Source organism: Somniosus microcephalus, chromosome 3 (assembly GCF_052327205.1).
Source record: "Somniosus microcephalus isolate GS21.2 chromosome 3, FLI_Smic_1.0, whole genome shotgun sequence".
In the NCBI taxonomy this organism is placed as follows: domain Eukaryota; kingdom Metazoa; phylum Chordata; class Chondrichthyes; order Squaliformes; family Somniosidae; genus Somniosus; species Somniosus microcephalus.
Window position 1 is genome coordinate 331,783,408 of NC_140989.1, and position 20,043 is coordinate 331,803,450.

The 20,043-nt window shown below is 44.1% G+C and overlaps 1 protein-coding gene across 1 annotated transcript in view; it reads left to right on the plus strand.

Moving 5' to 3' along the window:
- Positions 1 to 20,043, plus strand: part of faah (fatty acid amide hydrolase) — a 158,355-nt gene that overhangs the window by 111,449 nt on the left and 26,863 nt on the right. The window contains exons 6-8 of the mRNA XM_085978226.1: positions 544 to 881; positions 3,111 to 3,151; positions 11,608 to 11,732. Of these exons, the coding sequence (XP_085834352.1) occupies positions 544 to 881; positions 3,111 to 3,151; positions 11,608 to 11,732 (504 nt within the window). The remainder of the gene's footprint in view (positions 1 to 543; positions 882 to 3,110; positions 3,152 to 11,607; positions 11,733 to 20,043) is intronic.

Sequence of the window (20,043 nt, forward strand, 5' to 3'; positions counted from 1 at the left end):
GAGGCTGTGGGAAGCTGTACCTGCACAGGAACTTCCCCTCGGATGCCTCCAGCAACGCCACCAGGACAGCGTCGCATGGAAGGTGAGCGCTGCGCCAGGAATCTCCATGCTCCCCAGACCAATTTTGCCCTGTTAGCGTTGCGGCTATTTTCAGCGGCAACATGAATTTCTCCCCCCAGGTGAACTTTTCTCTGCATCTCACTTGTGCTTTACCTGGCCTGGCATGTCTTGATTGGGACAGTGCGGAAGAACTGTGCCCTTGATTCCTATGTTATTCCTGATCTGAGAATTCTTGAGGCTGACATTGTGTGTCAAAAATGGATACATCTTCCATTTCTCCGTGCTGAGATCACTCAATTTGATGAGCATAAATATTAATTCCCAATCATTTATTTAATGCAAATTAGTTTTTACTCCTGTTAATCTCACCTATGCTGTTAGGGTATGAGTCAACCAGAGGCCTGCTGCTTCCTTGGAAGGAGCACAGTCTGTGGGGGAATCCCCTCCATTCCCTGGTTATTGATTAAAATTGGCTCAACCTAGGAAGGGCCACTTGCCCACCTTCTCAGCTGTGGGGCGCTGACTGTTGCAAGAGATCAAAATAGGGCAAAGGCAGGAAAATATAAAACAATTCGTGATTTTAAAAAAAGTAATGATTTTGTTCTTTGCCAAAGCTACGAGTGCTGTAACCCCATATTTGGGCAAACTCTCAACCCACATGATAACAAGCGGACGCCGGGCGGTTCATCTGGTGGAGAGGCTGCCCTGATCGCAGCTGGCGGCTCCATCCTTGGCATTGGAAGTGATGTCGGTGGCAGCATCCGGGTGCCAGCTGCATTTTGTGGAATCTGTGGCTTCAAACCAACTGGAAAACGATTAAGGTAAAAAAAAAAAAATCATCAATTATTTTTTTGCTTTTGACGAACCAAAATTTCACTCACATTAATATGGGTGATTTTTTTCTAATAATCCTCATCACCAGGAGCTTGAAATGTCTTGTGGTTTGAAATACAATGAGTGGGGCCTCAAGAGTCTTGGAAAATGTTGTCCTTTGACTTACTGGTCTTTGCAACATTTGTGGAAAATTCAAAACCAATATTTTTCTGTACACAAACTATAACTCTTATAGCTCTGCTCCTCTTGCAGTAATGAATTGTAGTTTTGTGGTCTCCTTCCTTTCCTATCAGATTTCTAAATTGGAAAACTGGGTTCTGCTTAATCGTATAATGTAAGTAATAAAAATGTGACTACTATTCTGACCTATTACTTTTAATTGTTTACAGTATGAGGAAGATTTGTATTTACTGGGTGATTAATCTTCTTGCAGTGAAGACATCAAAATGCTTTTAAAATGAAACATCATGGCATGCTGTGATGGTGTTGTGGTACAAATAGTGTTACAGTTGCTTGTTTGAAAATAAAGGTGAACAAAAAAGCTTGTCAAATATTTTCCCAAGGTCCCTTTAAATTTAATAGTGGTATTTTCTCCCTTTGCTCATGGCCCTCGTGTACCATCCCAGCTCGAGAGTGGGGTTGACCTACTCCTCGGCCTCTATCGGTTCTGCCCTGAAGGTGACCATAAAGACGTGCAAGAACAGCCTGCGTTGATTTTTGCCTTTGATTTTCCCTCCCTATAGGAAGTGCCTGGTATCTACTTAGTACTTCTTTGTGGCTGGAAACAGGAACAGAGCTTGTGGAAAATGGTGCATACAAGTCCACACTTCAGCACTTCAAGATAGAATGTGGCGGGGCCCCAAAGTGCATTACCACTGGGCTGCTTTCTGCCTCTTGTGCATGGCAGTGGGTGGAGAGAGGCCCTTCTCTGTTGATGTGTCTGTTTTCATATTTGTTGAACCCACAATCGACCTGCATTAAAAAAATTTTTTTTTAATGATGTTTTCTTTAGGTTTAGCAATTGAAAAGATCTTTGGCGACAATGTAGGCATTGTTTTTCCAATCTGTAGGGATAACAGAGGATGTAATATTTTACAGACAGTAATAGTACATTTGGGATGGGGAAAGTCACCTGACAATTTTCACAGTTTCTCTCTGAATAATTACATTCTTGAAACACAGCTAGCCAAATTATTCTTCACAATACAAATGGAGTTTATAGAATATCTTTAATCTGCTACAGGGGAACAGAATGGTCTACCTGTGATTCTGTAGATTTACTGGAGGTGCGTTCCGTGCAGTGGGGAGGGGCTGCTTTGCATTCGGGAAGAGCAGGTTTCCCGAACGTCCTGCAGTTGAAAACTGCGGGCAACTTTACGTTCCTTTCTCTTGGATTCCCGCCCACAGCCGGCCTGATTGACAGGCTGGAGGCCTGTGAGGCGCGGAAGCCTATAGCACAAGGCCGTAGCAGAGCTGGGCTGGGAGCTGGTAGGTCTAGTGTGGAAGGGGGGGGGGGTGGTGCAGAATTGTGGGAGGGTGGGGTGGGCAGAATTGTGGGGGGTGGGTTCCGATGGGGTGGGCGGTAGATCATGGTCAGGGGGGGAGCATATAGATTGCGGGGGGAGCATATAGATTGCAGGGGGAGGAGGGGAGGGTTTACTGGGTAGCTTGTTGGACCTGGAGGAAGCACTTCTGCTCCTCCTGGCCCACATGCAGTGCTACTAAGGCACTTACCTCATGGACTCCGCCTTTCTCGCCTCCTTTCACCTGCCGGGTTTCCTGAGCTCCGGGAAACCTGCCTGACATGAGTTAAAAATAGAATGACATTTGAAATGAAGGCAGGCAGCTTTATTATAATATTTAAATGACCAACCCACCTCCTGCAACCAGATTGGTCGCCCGCTTCTGTTCCCGCCTCCGTTGAAACTGGAAGTGGACGGGTTCGAAGTGGGTTGAGTTGCTGTTTCAGATTTTTTGAACTTTAATCTCTGACCTGACACCAACGACCTGACACCAACCCACCCATTTCTGGGGGTTAAGATTCGGTCCAGTCGTTCAGTTAGTGGAGGATGCTTCAGGAATTCTGTTTTTAAGTTTTTGCGCGCGTTTGCTTTGAAATTAATTTCTACCCCCTGCTATGAACCATTATGTAATAGTAATGTTTATGAAGAGGAATCTGGTTCTTTTAATAACAGTTTTGGCAATATGTTATACAGCAATAGAGGAATCCGATCATCTGTTCCTGGACAGAAAGCTGGTGAGTTTTGGCAGTTTTTTTCCCTAAGCAAGAATGTTTTAAGAAAAGAAAATGGTCATTGGGCCTAAGAAGCCCATCTTTTTTGATTGATCTCAAATGCACCTACAACGTGGTAGGGCTTACCATGTCCTGCAGTTTCTTTGCTCTGCAGTAACACATCTAATTGCTTCTTGAGTATTTTCATACTGTTTATGTTCATGGCTTATGTTCATAACTTATTCTAGATATTGATTGCACTTTGTACCAAAATTCCAACTGACCTTCGATTTGTTTCCTTATATTGCCTGGTATTTGAATCTTTCATCATTGTGAACAATTTGCCTGAAACAGCTTTAATTCCCTTTCAACATTTCTACTAAATCATTTCAAAGTTTGGTGTGACTGCAACTCAGGCAGGTAAAGGAACCCCCCCCCCCCCCCCCCCAAGTGCAGTGCTGGAGGAGTCTCGGCCTTTGTCCTTATCCAACAGGTATGAGGTTCTTGCTGCCTGTGTGGATGAGGGAAAAACCTGCAGGATGGATGAGCAAGAGGCCATTCAAGTGGGGGGGGGGGTGAAAGAGAATGTAGTTGTGGTAGGGGACAGTATAGTCAGAGGGATAGATACTGTTCTCTGCAGCTGCGACCGGGAGTTCCGAAGGTTGTGTTGCCTGCCCCGGTGATGGGGTTAAAGACATCTCCTCGCGGCTCGATAAGAACTTGGAGTGGGAAGTGGAAGATCCCGTTGTCGTGGAACCAACAACATCGGTAGAACTAGGAATGAGGTTCTGCTGAGAGAGTTTGAGAAGTTGGGGTCCAAATTAAAAAGCAGAACCTCAAAGGTATTAATCTTTGGATTGTTACCTGAGCCATGCGCCAATTAGCATAGGGATAAGCAGATTAGAAGGTTAAATGCGTGGCTCAAAGATGTGGGAGGCAGGGAGTTTCGCTTCATAGGACACTGGCACCAGTACTGGGGAAAGTGGGAGCTGTTCCGTTGGGACGGGCTCCACTTAAACTGAGTTGGAACCAGTGTCCTGGCGAATCGAATAACTAGGGCAGTAGACAGGGCTTTAAACTAATGAAGTGGGGTGGAGGGAGGAGGGATGGTAGGATTCAGGAAAGAGTAAATTTAAAAACAGCAAGAGAAATGTCAAGGCTCTCGAGCAGAGCAGAGTTTTGGGTAAAAATAAGCAGAGTGGATCAGGAAGGGACAGAGAGTAACAAAGGTAATAAGGCATCAGTGACATCAGGGAAAAATAGAAAAAAGTCAAAGCTAAAGGCACTATATCGGAATGCGCGAAGCATTTGCAACAAAATAGATGAATTAATAGTGCAGATAGAAATTAATAGGTTTGATCTAATAACCATTACGGAGATGTGGTTGCAAAGTGACCAAGGTTGGGAATTAAATAGTCCAGGATACTTAACTTTTAGAAGTGATAGGCAAAATGGAAAAGGAGGAGGGTAGCCCTGCAATTAAAGGATGGGATAAAGACAGTAGAGAGAAATGATCTTAGCTCTGAAAATGAAGAAGTAGAATCAGTTTGGGTGGAGCTAAGAAACAGCAAAGGGCAAAAAACATTGGTGGGAGTTGTTTATAGGCCCCCCCAAACAGTAGTTGTAATGTAGGGCAGAGTATAAATCAGGAAATTAGAGGCGTATGTAACACGGGTAAAACAGTAATCATGGGGGACTTTAATCTACATATAGACTGGGCAAACCAAATTTGCAGTAATAGTGTGGAGGACGAATTCATGGAATGTATACAAGATAGTTTTTTTCTCGATCGGTATGTTGAGGAACCAACTAGGGAACAGGCTATTTTAGATCTAGTATTGTGCAATGAGAAAGGGTTAATTAATAACCTTGTAGTAAAGGGGCCTTTAGGGAAGAGTGACCATAATATGAGAGAATTTTATATTGAGTTTGAAAGTGATTTAGTTAAGTCTGAAACTAGGGTCTTAAATCTAAACAAAGCAAACTACATAGGTATGAGTCGGCTAAGGTAGATTGGGAACCTATGTTAAAAGGTATGCCGGTAGATAAGCAATGACTAGCATTAAAAAAAAACATAATTTACAAAAAATATACATTCCTTTAAGGCACAAAAATCCCACAGGAGAAGTGGTCCAACCGTGGCTAACAAGAGAAGTTAAAGATAGTATTAGATCAAAGGAAGAGGCTTATAATGTTGCCAAAAAGAGTAGTAAGCCTGAGGATTGGGAGGAATTTAGAATTCAGCAAAGGAGGACCAAGGAATTGATTAAGAAAGGGAAAATAGAATATGAGAGTAACTTAGCAAGAGACATAAAAACAGATTGTAAATGTTTCTATAGGTATGTAAATAGGAAGAGATTAGTGAAAGTAAATGTGGGCCCATTAGAGGTAGAGACAGGAGAAATTATAATGGGCAATAAGGAAATGGTAGAGACATTAAACAAATACTTTGGCCGTGATTTTGTCATTGGATGCGGCTTGGGAGTGGGTCAGCTGGTTTCCGGGTTCCAGACCCGCCCCCAACTGCATCTGGGCCACGGACGTGATTTTACGTCGATTGACCTTGTTAAGCCCGCCCTGCAGGCTTCCTGGCCAATTAAGAGGAAGCCGGTCAGATGACATCATTTGATGACGTGTCGTCTGCCGGTTTTCTTAAAGGGGCCATGCACAATTTTTTTTTGACAGCTCATTTCTCAGTGTTTGACAGCATTGAGATGCTGCAAACACTGACAATCACTGTACAAAGGTGAGCTCTTGCACCCAGGCTCTCCAGTGACTCCCTCCTTAGGCTAGAACAGATGGCAGCTGCAGGTGAGGTTACAGAAGCGATCTGTCACTGGTGAGAGAGGTGAGAGAGGTTCTCCCAATGAGGTGGAACTAGACATCTAATTCAAAACTTTTTACCTACAGAAAAGTGTAAATGCATTAAAATTATTTTCCCAACATTTTCTTACCTCTGAAACTCACCAGTGCACCATTGGATCCTTCACACCACTTCTGCAGCTGTCATCAATGCAGAAACATTACAGCAGACTCTCAACACACCACACTTACCTGGCGTGGTGTCCGGACGTCGGGGAACCCCAGCCAGAAGTGGCAAAATTGAAAAAGAGCCTGTTAACAACTATCGGTACCTGTTAACAGGTAGTTAAGTGGCTATAATCCTCTTCCCGCCACTAGGTGTCGGGTCCATGCGCAAATCGGGGACCTGACACTTGGGAAGATTGATTGGAGGCGGGTTGACAGCGGGTTTCCTACCCACTGTCAATCTTTGCGATTTTGACAGCGGTCCCGCCTCCAAACCTGCCCTCTGAGCGCCGGCAAAATTCCGGTAGAAGACACAAGGAACATTCTGGAAATAATGGGGAACCAAGGGTCTAGAGAGAATGAGGAACTTAAAGAAATCAGTATAAGTAAAGACATAGTACTGGTGAAATTAATGGAATTAAGTGGCGACAAATCCCCTGGACCTGACGACCTGCATCCTAGGGTTTTAAAAGCGGTAGCTGCAGAGATAGTGGATGCACTGGTATTAATCTTCCAGAATTCCCTAGATTCTAGAACAGTCCCCAATGATTAGAAGGTAGCAAACATAACTCCGCTATTTAAGAAAGGTGGAAGAGAAAAAATGGGGAACTATAGGCCAGTTAGCCTGACATCAGTTGTAGGCAAAATGCTAGAATCTATTATTAGGGACGTGGTCACAGGGCACTTAGAAAATCGTAATATTATTAGGCAGAGTCAACATGGTTTTGGGAAAGGGAAATCAGGTTTAACAAATCTGTTAAGAGTTTTTTGAAGATGTAACTAATAGGATGGATAAAGGGGAACCAGTGGATGTAATGTATTTGGATTTTTAAAAAGTGTTTGATAAAGTGCCACACAAGAGGTTATTGCGCAAAATTAGGACTCGTGGGATTAGGGATAATATATTAGCAAGAATTGAAGATTGGTTAATGGACAGAAAACAGAGTAGGAATAAACGGGACTTTTTCGGCTTGGCAGGCTGTAACTAGCGGGGTACCGCAAGGATCAGTGCTTGGGCCTCAGCTATTCACAATCTATATCAATGACTTAGATGAAGGGACTGAGTGTAACTTATCCAAGTTTGCTGATGATATAAAATTAGGTGGGAAAGTAAGCTGTGAGGAGGACGCAAAGGGGTTGCAGAGAGATATAGACAGGTTGACTGAGTGGGCAAGAACATGGCGAGTGGAATATAATGTGGGGAAGTTATCCACTTTGATAGGAAAAACAAAAAAGCAGGATTTTTTTTGAATGGTGAGAGACTGGGAAATGTTTGCAGTCAGAGGGACCTGGGTGTCCTTGTACATGAATCACAGAAAGTTAACGTCCAGGTACAGCAAGCAATTAGGAAAGCAAATGTATGTTAGCTTTTGTTACAAAGGGATTAGAGTACAAGAGTAAAGAAGTCTTACTACAATTATACAGGGCATTGGTGAGGCCACACCTGGAGCACTGTGTACAGTTCTGGTCTCTTTACCTAAGGAAAGACATACTTGCCTTAGATGGAGTGCAACAAAGGTTCATTAGACTGGTTCCTTGGATGAGGGGATTGCCCTCTGAGGAGAGATTGAGTAGACTAGGCCTATATTCCTTGAGTTTAGAAGAAATTCTTACAGGGCTTGATAGGGTAGATGCAGGGAGGATCTTTCCCCTGGCTGGGGTGTCTAGAACCAGGGGTCACAATCTCTGAATAAGGGGTTGGCCATTTAGGACTGAGATGAGGAAAAATTTCTTCACTCATAAAGGGTTGTGAATCTTTGGAATTCTCTACCCCGAGAGCTGTGGAGGCTCAGTCGTTGAGTATATTCAAGACAGATGTCGATAAATTTTTGGGAACTAAGCGATATGGGGATAGTGCAGGAAGGTGGAGTTGAGGTAGAAGATCAGCCATGATCTTGTTGAATGGCAGAGCAGGCTCAAATGGCCTAATCCTGTTCCTATTTCTTATGTTCTTATTAATTATTTCCAAAAAGAACAAGGCCAACTTCCTTAACCTTTCATCATAATTTTGATTCAAGATACCTGAAATCATCTCAGTTACTTGTCACCTCTGTACTCACTCAAGAATTCTAATATCCCTCCCATGATTAGTTAACCAGAACTGCAAACAGTATTCTGAGCATTTTATACAGCTGTAACATAGCATCTTTTTATTTGTATGTTATCCCTCTACTAATAAATGCCAGTACTTTACTTGCCTTTTACTTTAACATTGTACCATGGCCGCACATATCTGTTAAGAGAAGATGCTGAGTAAAGCTTCCTCTACCTTGGACATTAACCAGATTCTTAGACAAGCATCACCTATTAAACCAGCATTTATTTCTCACACTCGGCATCCTTGAGTGAGGTGGACAACTTCATGCCAAATTTTGGACAGTGTTGTGCAGCTCTGTGCATTTTCCTAGTTTCCTCTCCAGGTCACCATCTTTACATAAGAACTAGGTGCAGGAGTAGGCCATATGGCCCCTTGAGCCTCCTCCACCATTCAATAAGATCATGGCTGATCTGCAACCTCAACACTTTCCTACCCTATCCCTATATCCCTTAATTCCTCTGGAGTCCAAAAATCTATCTATCTCAATCTTGAATATACTCAACGACTGCGCATCCACTGCACTTTGGGGCAGAGAATGCCAAAGATTCACAACCCTCTGAGTGAAGAAATTCCTCCTCATGTCAGTCTTAAAAGGCCGGCCCCTTATCCTGAGACTATGCCCCTTAGTTCTAGACTCTCCAGCCAGGGGAAACAATCTCTCAGCATCTACCCTGTCAATACCCCTCAGAATCTCACATGTTTCAATGAGATCATCTCTCATTCTTCTAAACGCCAGAGAGGATAGGCCCAATCTACTTAATCTCTCCTCATAGGACAACCCTCTCATCCCAGGGATCAATCTAGTGAACCTTTGTTGCACCGCCTCTAAGGCAAGTATATCCTTCCTCAGATAAAGAGACCAAAACTGTGCACAGTACTCCAGGTGTGGTCTCACCAGAGCCCTGTACACTTTGATTTTGTGTATCCCCTAGTGTGCATCCAAACCTTCTGGGCTGTGCTGCTTTTGGTCTCGCAATGAAAAAGACTCAGGAAGCAGAGCAATCCCAATGTGCATTGCACTCTGAAACCAACTTATTCTCACTGCAGGGAACAGAGTGATTTCAGAGTAATGGGGAGGAATGGGTAGCCTTGCTGTGACTGCATTCCCTAGGGGTCTCTTGCTGATACAGCAACGTACTTAGGCAAATGTTGGGAGGCCAGCCGAGGCATTGTAGAAGCACAGCAGCTAAGAGAAGAAAATGATCTTTCGCACAAATCGATGAAGCACTTCAGGTGCCCAAGAATAACATCTGGGTGCCTGGAACTAAATGTTTATATCAAGAATTGCTTTTCAGAGTAAGCCCATTTTCTATGTTAATTAACTGACTCTAAAACTGATTAATAAAAGGGACAAATTGTTTCCAAATCACCTGGAGGATGGAAATTTCCTCTGTAGATTATGTATAACAAAATCATAGAACTGTTATTTATAAGTGGGATTCCAATTTTGTTACAGGTTATTTTATGTAAAACCGACAGCGCAACACAGTGAAAGAAGCTATTTTTTAGAAAATGAATGTCAGCAATTAGACAGAATAGTACAGACAGATATTTGAACTTCCTCACTATCACAGTCTGTGCACTAGAAACGGTTATGATAAGGGAAATGCCCATTTATTATGAATGGGTTCAAAACCTAGTATATAGTCCCAGTGAAATTGTTAGCAGTAAGGGACAATCTACATAGAATCATAGCATAGAATCATGCAGGTGTTCCTCAGGGCAGTGTGCTAGGCCCAACCATCTTCAGCTGCTTCATCAATGACCTTCCCGCCAACATAAGGTCAGAAATGGGGATGTTCGCTGATGACTGCACAGTGTTCAGCACCATTCACAACTCCTCAGATAATGAGCAGTCCACGCCCACATGCATCAAGATCTGGACAACGTTCAGGCTTGGGCTGATAAGTGACAGGTAACATTCGCGCCACACAAGTGCCAGGCAATGACTATCTTTAACAAGCGAGAGTCTAACCACCTCCCCTTGATATTCAACGGTATAACCATCACCAAATCCCCCACTATTAACATCCTGGGGGTCACCATTGGCCAGAAACTTAACTGGGCCAGCCACATAAATACAGTGGTAACACGAGCAGGTCAGAGGCTAGGTATTCTGCGGCGAGTGTCTCACCTGACTCCCCAAAGCCTTGCCACCATCTACAAGGCACAAGTCAGGAGTGTGATGGAATACTCTCCACTTGCCTGGATGAGTGCAGCTCCAACAACACTCAAGAAGCTCGACTCCATCTAGGACAAAGCAGCTCGCTTGATTGGCACCCCATCCACCACCTTAAACAGTCACTCCCTCCACCACCAGCATACAGTGGCTGCAGTGTGTACCATCTACAAGATGCACTGCAGCAACTCTTCCTTCTGGTGTCTACTCACCATTTTGGGCATGACAGCACCTCCCAAACCTGTGACCTCTTCCATCTAGAAGGACAAGGGCAGCAGGCGCATGGGAACACCACCACCTCCAAGTTCCCCTCCAAGTCACACACCATCCTGACTTAGAAGTATATCGCCGATCCTTCATCGTCACTGGGTCAAAATCCTGGAACTCCCTCCTTAACAACACCGTGGGAGTACCTTCACCACACGGACTGCAGTGGTTCAAGAAGGCAGCTCACCACCACCTTCTCAAAGGCAGTTAGGGATGGGCAATAAATGCTAGCCTTGCCAGCGACGCCCACATCCCATATACGAATAAAAAAAATACAGCACAGAAGGAGGCCATTCAGCCCAGCGTGCCTGTGCCGGCTTGTACCTGTACATGTGCAACATGTGCTCCTATTATATTTCTCGAGTGGAGTCACAAATTGCTGACTCTACTGAATGTTTATTGATTCCCAATTTGCTCCTCCTCTGTCAGCTCTGGAAAAGCCACTTCTCTTCTAACATTTCAGCCAATGAAAACGCAGTATTTGGAAAATTGCTCCCATGCCCAAAATGGTGAGTAGACACCAGAAGGAAGAGGAAAGAAGACAAATAAAATGTTTTGAAAGGATGGATTAGTTAGGAAATCGAAGAGATAGAGAGTGGGAAAGAAAGGAAGAGAAAAAAGGCAAGTGTAGCCACCCAGGGGAAGCATGGTGTTAGGAAAGAGTAGGTTGGTTCCTGTTCACTCTAGACTTTATTTTAATAAAATAGAATGTTTCCAATGCTATAAAACTTTCATTTTTATTTTCTAAGTTGGAGGACAAAACATGTCTTAAAACGCATGTCCTATAATGTTGTTCAGTCTCCCTCTAGAACTGATCAGTTACCTGTGTACTCTGGACCTAGCTATAAACAAACTGTCATGGCACAACTCCAGATGTTTTTGAGTAATGCAGTCTTCAATGTCTTCTAGTTGAGGCGGCAATTGGTCCACTGGCCAGAGATGTGGATAGCTTGGCATTGTGCATGAAAGCTCTGTTATGTGAAGACATGTTCCAGTTGGATCCCACAGTGCCACCTGTTCCCTTCAATGATGAGGTAATGTGTGAAGTGAACTACATTTTTATCTTGTACTTTTTGTCTCCCCACCCCGCCCCCCCCCAACAACCCATCAGAAGGGATTTTCAAAACTGATTCCTACAGGGTAGGAGGAGGTTTATTTGTGGTGGGCTTGTGTCTGCTTTCCTCTTCCCAACAATTATATGGAACCGGATTTTGCGGTAGGAATAACGGCGAGGCTATCTGCGCTCACTATTATTAAGGAGTAAATTAGACAGTAACTCCCAGCGTCTGCATATGTACAGTTAAACGCAGAAATCAGGAAGTTGCTGTCCGATTTGCCTTGCTCCTCTAGAAGCTTCGCTACACTGCTATCTAGTCGAAAGACTCGGCATTCAACCGCATGAAGGGTGTGAGGTTGCACTACTGACCCACTAGATGCCAATAAGCACACTAGAAACAGTTGGGGCTTGTCCATTAAAGTGTAAGTGAATTTTTAACGTCATGATAAGCAATGTTCCCCCTAATTTTTATTTATACTGAGCGGGCCACGAACTCCTGAGCGTGACGTTTTTTGTCCATGGGCACATTTTACAACAATAGCAACAACCACTTAAAGCATATATACAGTAACGCCAGTGCCACCCCACCGTCTCAAAAATCATGAGACAATCAGACAAACTCTTAAAAAATCAAAATCAGTTGATATTTTTCGGTTTCTCAACCTCATTAGTGGCTTTATTTAATCTCTAACAGGTCACAGCTCTTACAAAAACTATACAGGAAACTTTCTGATATCCGGCACTGATGGGACCGAGCTGGTGCCGTAACATCAAAAGTGCCGGACATACCAGAGTTAATGTTTAAACATACGGAACTGAGAAGCTCCGTGTGAATCAACAAACCCTGTTGCTTAGCAACAGCTTCAAAACAATCGGCTGCAGCTGCAAGCGTCTGTAGCTGAAGCTGTTGCTATAGCTACAGACCTTGCAGTGCTTGACTGGGGGGGGAAAAAAAGCAACAAGAACTAAAAAAGTATATAGAAAACGGCTCCTGATTTTTGCCGTTAGATCGAGTATTCCGGACATATAACCTCCGGATAAACCAAAGTTTCCTGTATTACTGCATCTGAAGCGCTTTACAAAAAACTTTTAGAGAACCCTACCAGTTATTCACCATGCTGCCATGCATCTCGGTTTAAGGTTATGAAGACATCTGCTGGAGTGCTGCGTGTTTAGCAATTTCCAATAGCTGTTGGGAAGGTTTCAGTTCCTAGCAGGCCCGACCATTTGTTTTTCGGGTACAGCAGATAAAACTTTGCTGCCCATTCTGGATCGGAAAGTGGTTCCACTAATTCATGATTGTTTGTTTATCATCCTCAGATTTTGTCACAGATGGAAATCATGTTAATAGATTAATAATTGTATCTTCATCATCATCCAGTTTTTTAGCTGGATGTAGCTGTCCCAACGCCTGAAGAATTCTGTCTGTTATTGGTAATTTTTTCAGTAGTTTCTGGACAGCTGCAGAATAAAACTTTCTGACTCCTTCATAGAACCTCTGAAGTGTGGCATTGGCTAAATCTCCATTAGTAACTATCACAGTTCAGCTTTAATGCCAATACATAACTTCTTGTCTTCTTTCTTATTCGTTAAATCTTGGAAATCCACCATGGTTACTTAAATCATTAATTGGCGCTGCTTACCACATCCGACTTTACAAATTGACTCAGCAGCATTTCTAGCAGTCTAATGCTTTCTTCCCAGATGTAGACCACTCTTGAATCCTCCCGACCCCGACCCCAGCACTGTCCCCCGCTCCCGGCCTCAGCCACATCCGCTGCTCCGCTCCCGGCCCCCAGCCTGGCGAGAAGAAGTGAGTTTCCATGAGAAATCCGGTGTCTCGCGATTTGCGATTAAATCGCGACAGTTGGCAAATGTCATTGCTGTATATACAATGTAAGTAAATAAGGTTGATATTTATTCAACATGACTTACAGTTACGTCATGCTGGAACTCTCTCCCGTCTGTCTGTCTCAGTTTTCCAGTGACGGAAAATTCTGTCACGGTTGACATCTTCGCTTGCTGCGAGGTAGGACTTTATCCTCCATAAGACGGTCCCGATGGGTACCTTCCAGTCTGTTGCGAGACTTGGTTTTGATCTGATTCATTAACCTGAAGCCACGCTCACAATCAGCACTGGAGGCTTGAAAGGTGCCACAAATATCAACCAACCCAGCCAAGTCTATAAACTGCTCCTCTGTACTAATTGTGCCTGCTTTCAGTTTGTCCGCAATGATAAATTTATAGTTTGTGTACTGCTTGCAGATGCGATCGGTTATTGATCCATCAGTTTGCACTGGTAGATTCAAGACTACTTGGTACTTGTGAATGAGTTTACTTACATTTTCTGTGCCATAATGAAATTTGGCTGAAACCAGTGCTTCGATATTGAATGCAGACCACTCTTGCAGCTCATTCTCCGGAAATCGAGCATCTAAATGTTCACATAGTCGAAACAGAGAATACCTCTTGTATCGACGGTATTGGCGAGAGGTGCCATTTCTTGTTTCATTTTCTCACTCCAGTGAGTTTCTTCTCCAAGGTACTGGGTGCGCATTTTTGCAATTTTGGCCTTTGCATAGCGATAGGCTTCAATGACACCGAGACTACTACTTTGAAAAATGTGGCACAATTCAGACAATTCTCCCAAAACATCACCTAGCACAGTCAGTAAAACACGATACTGCGGATCTGTAAGCTTTTTGAGTCAGTACTTCGCTATAGGCTCATTATTATCATTGGCTTCCACCTTGCAGTAGTCTATTAGTACATCGTAATTCCTGAGAAGGGCATTTACAGCAAATTTACGTGATAACCAGCACACTTCATTCAAAGGCCTGAATATTAATGCATCAACTTCCATGACGCTGGCTAATTCCTCAAACTTAGCTTTCTTAACAAATGATCTGCTAAATATTACATATACAGTTCATACTAGTGTTTCCACTTCTTTCATCATCGATTCCCAGATCTTTTCTATGGGCAACACAGTGTTGTTCTAGCAAGTGTGGCACGCACTCTCTAAGCTGGCCAGCTACACCGTTACACCTACCTAACATGACCAATGCACCATCTGAAGTCCGCATCACCACTCTCTGTAGATCCAGTTTGTGATCCATATTGAACTGCTTTATAGCATCTGTAATGCTCTGAGCATCACATGCACTTAACTGGATAATGCCAGCAAACACAGCCTTGTGGCTGACATTGTTCTGCTCTCTAAACTTTATGTATAGGATGAACATTTGATGCGCAACAGTGTCAGTGCTTTTGTCAACTCTCAGTGTTTGCACTCGGGAGTTGCGTACAGCTGCCAATACCTCGTTTTGCATTACAGCGTTGATGGACTGTACAAATTCAAAAGCATAGTTCTTGCTTCTCCAGCTGGAAGGAACATTGACAAATCTCGCTACCTGGTCGTTAATTTTCTGCACCGACAACATGGATGTGTTTTTTTTTATAGCAAGGAACACATAGTCAATCAGAATTTTTATTTTGTCCGGATTTGCTCGCTGACCTTCCTCAGTTCAATGTGCTTCTGTCGGTTTTCAGCAGACTCTGCAAATAAATGGTGAATTCCAAAGCCATGTTTCCGATTGTGTAACTTTTTAACTGCATCAACATGAGCTTTTTGAACTAAGTGGCGTTTTCAGAGAGTCCAATTTCCATTCCACCCATTTTTTGCCAGTTGTAAATTCACCATTAACTTTAGCTTCAGAACATAATTTACACACGACGCCCAGCACTCACGGAATACTGAAAAATGTCTCCTAGTTTCCAGAGGCCCCTACCAGACACATTGGTTGTTTCAGTTTCCACAACTTCCAAAAGCCATTGGACAACATTTTTCTGTGTCACTGTTGATGCCTGGGCGGCTCCTGCCTTTCGCTTCGACATGGTATTAGGCGAAAATGTGAACACAGTTATCAACTGACGAGGTTGTGAATAAGGGTGACTTCTTTCACGGAAGAGCAGGGCAGTTCTCCTGGTGTCTTTGCTAAAAAAAATGTATCCTTTAATCAATACCTGAAAGAGAATATATTATGGTCATTCATTTCATCGCTATCTTAGGAGCTTGCTGAAGAACTGAAGGAATCTGTCAGACTTCCAAAGAGTGCTTCAAATCACCTTGCTGAATTCCCAGCATGTGGAGCCTTCTATGAAAAAAAAACCTGGTAGCCCAAAATATAACTTATGCCTTTAACAGCATCCGGTTAGGCTAGATCATGGCCTGAAATACTGACTTAATTGCCATTCAATTAACTAATCAACATAGGAGTGCTGCAGTTTGGTCCTGTATTTAATTTTTTGTTTGCAAAGTGTGTGTCAATCAATCTCACTGAACACTGTGTTTTTTCATTTAGGGTCTAAACTTTAAAAAAAAACAGAATTTTTTGAGAGCAGGTAATTTCTTCGATAGTCTGCTACTCTCCTTCCAGGCCCAGAGATTGCGACGAAAGTCTCTTTCTCCCCCCTCCCCGCCCCAAGTAGGGGACAGCAGATTCCCGACTGAGGCCAGACCACCTTTTGAGTGCCTGCGCGTAGAAGCCCGTTCCTTCGGGCCTGAAGACGTAATGTACGAGTGCCTGCACGTAGAACGCCACTCCTGCAAGCCTGACGGCCTGCCCTGTTTAGTGCGTGGCTCCTCCAAGCTTGCTGTGTGGCCGTGCAGCTTAACGGAAACAAGTCTTAATTGCTGCCAAACAACTGCTCTGGCACTGAAAATTTACATTTACGAGTGTGGAGTCTCAGTCCATCAAATTTTAATTATTGTTGGAGATTTTTTAAAAATGTAAAAATTAAAATTTGTTTTTACACTTTTTCTCTTTCTCTCTTAATCTGATTTTTTTCCCCTCTTTATTTCACTTTCTACACATAATTTTACATTGAATTAAATATTCTAACTTGCACTTCCTGGTTTAGGTACTGCGCCCACAAAATTCAACCCTGTAGCGCCTGTAGTTTTGGCCGTTTTTTGTTTTTAAAAAAAAAAAAAAAAAAAAAATTGCATCCACCTTGCTTCTGCCCACTTCTGGCACGGTCTGCGGTGAATGCCATCTTAGTGTGGGTGGTACGTGCATGTGACGGCAGTATGCAGAGTAGGCAGATTGTGACGTGAAGTCGGTGTGTAACGCCAAATTGACGCACGACTTGCCATTTTTGACGTCACCGCTCCATTCAATGCCCTCTCTTAAACACGCACAGGGACCCCTCCCAAGCCAGCGCCACTTAAAGGGATACATCCAACTTGCAGGTAAGTTGCTTATTGCTTTTGTACTGGCTCTTGCAGAATTTGTAGAAGTACTGCATTGCTGGAAGAGATTTCGAAAGTTGTTAAGTTCAGGGAGCGCTGCTGGACATTGGGAAGGTGTTGGCTGCGACTGGAAGGCCTCCGAGTACACCACTTGCTCCCAGTCATGAGGGCTCTAGTTGGAGTCCCCCTTGCGCTGCAGCATGACTCAGATGGAGCAGAGGTAGCAAAGAAGACAAGCTGCTCACAGAGGGAGGAGGAGGGCTCGCAGCAGGAGGCCTTACCCACCTAGGGTCTTCAGGGAGCACTACTGCTACCTGTACCTAAGCCAGGAGCAGTGTGTTCGCTTGCTCTGCTTCACTAAGGAGGTTCCAAGAGGTGCTCTGCCACCTCTTGGAACCAGACCTGCAGCCTCTGAGCAGGACGACAACAGCGCTGCCAGAGGCCCTCAAGGTGACCCCCTGAATTTTTTTCGCCAGCAGATCCTTCCAGGCTGGAACAGGAGACATAGCAAACATCTCCCAGCTTGCCATCCAATGCTGCATCCGGGAGGTCACAAAGGCGCTGTACCAGGAGAAGGGGCTTTATTGTCTTCTCTCTAAACAGAGAGAAGCAGGAGGATCATGCATGTGGCTTTGCCCAGCTATCGGGCTTCCCCATGGAGCAAGGTGCCATCGACTGCACATGTGGCCTTGCAGGCGCCACATCTCAATGGGGAGATGTTCTGTAACTGCAAAGGGTACCACTTACTTAATGTGCAGTTGGTGTGCGACCACACCCAGCACATCATAGAGTCATAGTCATAACGGCACAGAGGTGCCTGCTGTACATGGTCCATGTGTCTGAGGCATACAGCAGGGCGGGTATCACTGCTGCTCTGTAGTCCAGGAGCTTAGTGCCGGGTTTGAGGTCCTGGTCTTCAAACACTCTCTTCCTCAGGCGACCGAAGGCTGCACTGGCACACTGAAGGCGGTGTTGGACTTCGTCATCGACGTCTGCCCTTGTTGACAGTAGGCTCCCAAGGTATGAAAAGTGGTCCACCTTATCCAAGGCCTCGTCATGGATTTTGATAATCGGGGAGCAGCACTGTGTGGCGGGGGCAGGTTGGTAGAGGACCTTTGTCTTACAGATGTTTAGTGTAAGGCCCATGCTCTCGTACGCTTCGGTGAAGGTGTTGACGATGGTTTGCAGTTCGACCTCAGAGTGTGTGCAGACGCAAGCGTCGTCTGCATACTGTAATTCGATGACAGAGGATGGGCCGACCTTGGATCTGGACTGGAGGCAATGTAGGTTGAACAGTTTCCCGCTTGTTCTGTAGATCACTACCTCAGTGATGGCCCCTCCAAATAATGTCAAGCATGGTCTCCTCCATCTGGGTCAAGATATGCAGGTTTGCCCACCCTCCGCCAGTTAGCTGCCATTGTTTGCGGTTGTGAGCCACCTTGGCCTGCAAGAGAAAGGAAGTCTGTCAGTGAGTGTGGTGCAATGTGTTAGGGTGATGTGCCTGTCATGGTTGAATAGCTGGCAGTGTGTGTGCAAGGTGAGTTTTTGGTGTGAGGCGTGCTGCAGTGATAAGTGTGTGAGGGTGAGGTGAAGCTATAAACGTGAGGTATGAGTGGTGATTGATAGAGATTGTTGGTAGGTGAGTGATGGGGGTGTGGGGCATTGAGCAGTGTGTGAGGCTAGGGGTGCAGTTGGTGGGAAACGGCTTTTGAAGATGCATTCACTGACCTTAACCACTCATATGAAGTTATTAAACTTCTTTCAGCACTGGATTCAGGTCTTCAGAGCAAGACTGCTGGCAGTGACCGCTTCAGCTATCTGCTCCTATATTGATTTCTTTGTGGGTTCAATGACGAGACATTTATGAAAGAGAATGACTTAATCTAAAGCTTGTTCAACTCTTTTATACAGCTTTTACAGGAGACACGATGCTTGTGATGCATCTAGAACGAAACTGAAACTAAACTCACTGCCTTGCTTCTCTCGGTCACATGCCCTCTGCTGGTCAGGCACAAGCAATCAATACATGCAAACATGCTATTAAGGCATCATAATCGAACAGGCAAATACCATCTCTATTTGCTGATATCATTACATCTCCTTTTCTTAAAACAAAAGTATTTTACTTTTAACTAACAACATGTTTTCTTTTTATTAATCTGCATTTTAACTGTAACACTTAATGAACTTACATTATCATTATCATGATCAAAGTTTTTTAACCTTGCTTTGTGTGTTCACATGAAATATGTCAATACACTAGAACTTGAAGAAAGAATAAGATAACATTACTTCCTTCTATAACAATAGTCCTTAAATTTGCTCAATGAGTCTCTCAGGAGGCTTCACGTGTCTTGAGGATTTTCTGATTGATTGTCCTTGAATCTGAGTTGTTGCCTCAGATGATGTGTTCTCAGCTGTGTGATCAGGTTGTTCAACAGTATCAGTCTCTTGACCTGCTGTGGCTGGTCCCATGAGAAGATCGCGACGATTTCTTCTCAGAACAGCACCCTCATCTGTCTGAATGGTGTATGATCTTGGTTGAACTTCACTCAGGACAGTTCCCTTCTGAGTCCATGTGTTTGTTTTGTCTTTCAACCTTGCTTGGTCACCAGTGTGGAGTTCAGGTAGGTTTTGTGTTCCTCTGTCATAGTAGTACTTTTGCTTTTCTTTCTGTTGCTCTTTGAACTTCCTCACTTTCTCCCCCTCTTTCGTTTTCAAGAGGTTCTCCGGGATGGGTAGGTTTGACCTTAGCCGACGTCCCATCAGGAGTTGGGCTGGTGACATACCACACTCGAGCGGCATTGTGCGGTATACAAGCATGCTTTGGTAGAAGTCAGTTCCACTGTCTTTTGCCTTGTACTTCAGTCTTTTCACTGTGTTTGCGGGCTCTCCTGGGTCAACAGCTCTGGACAACGTGTCTGCTGTATACATCAGCTTACCCGGTGTGTACGCAACATTCAGTTCATCATAGACTGTCTCTCCTTCGCTTTCCACAACGAGGACTCTCTTTACCAGGTTCAGTCTCTCACAG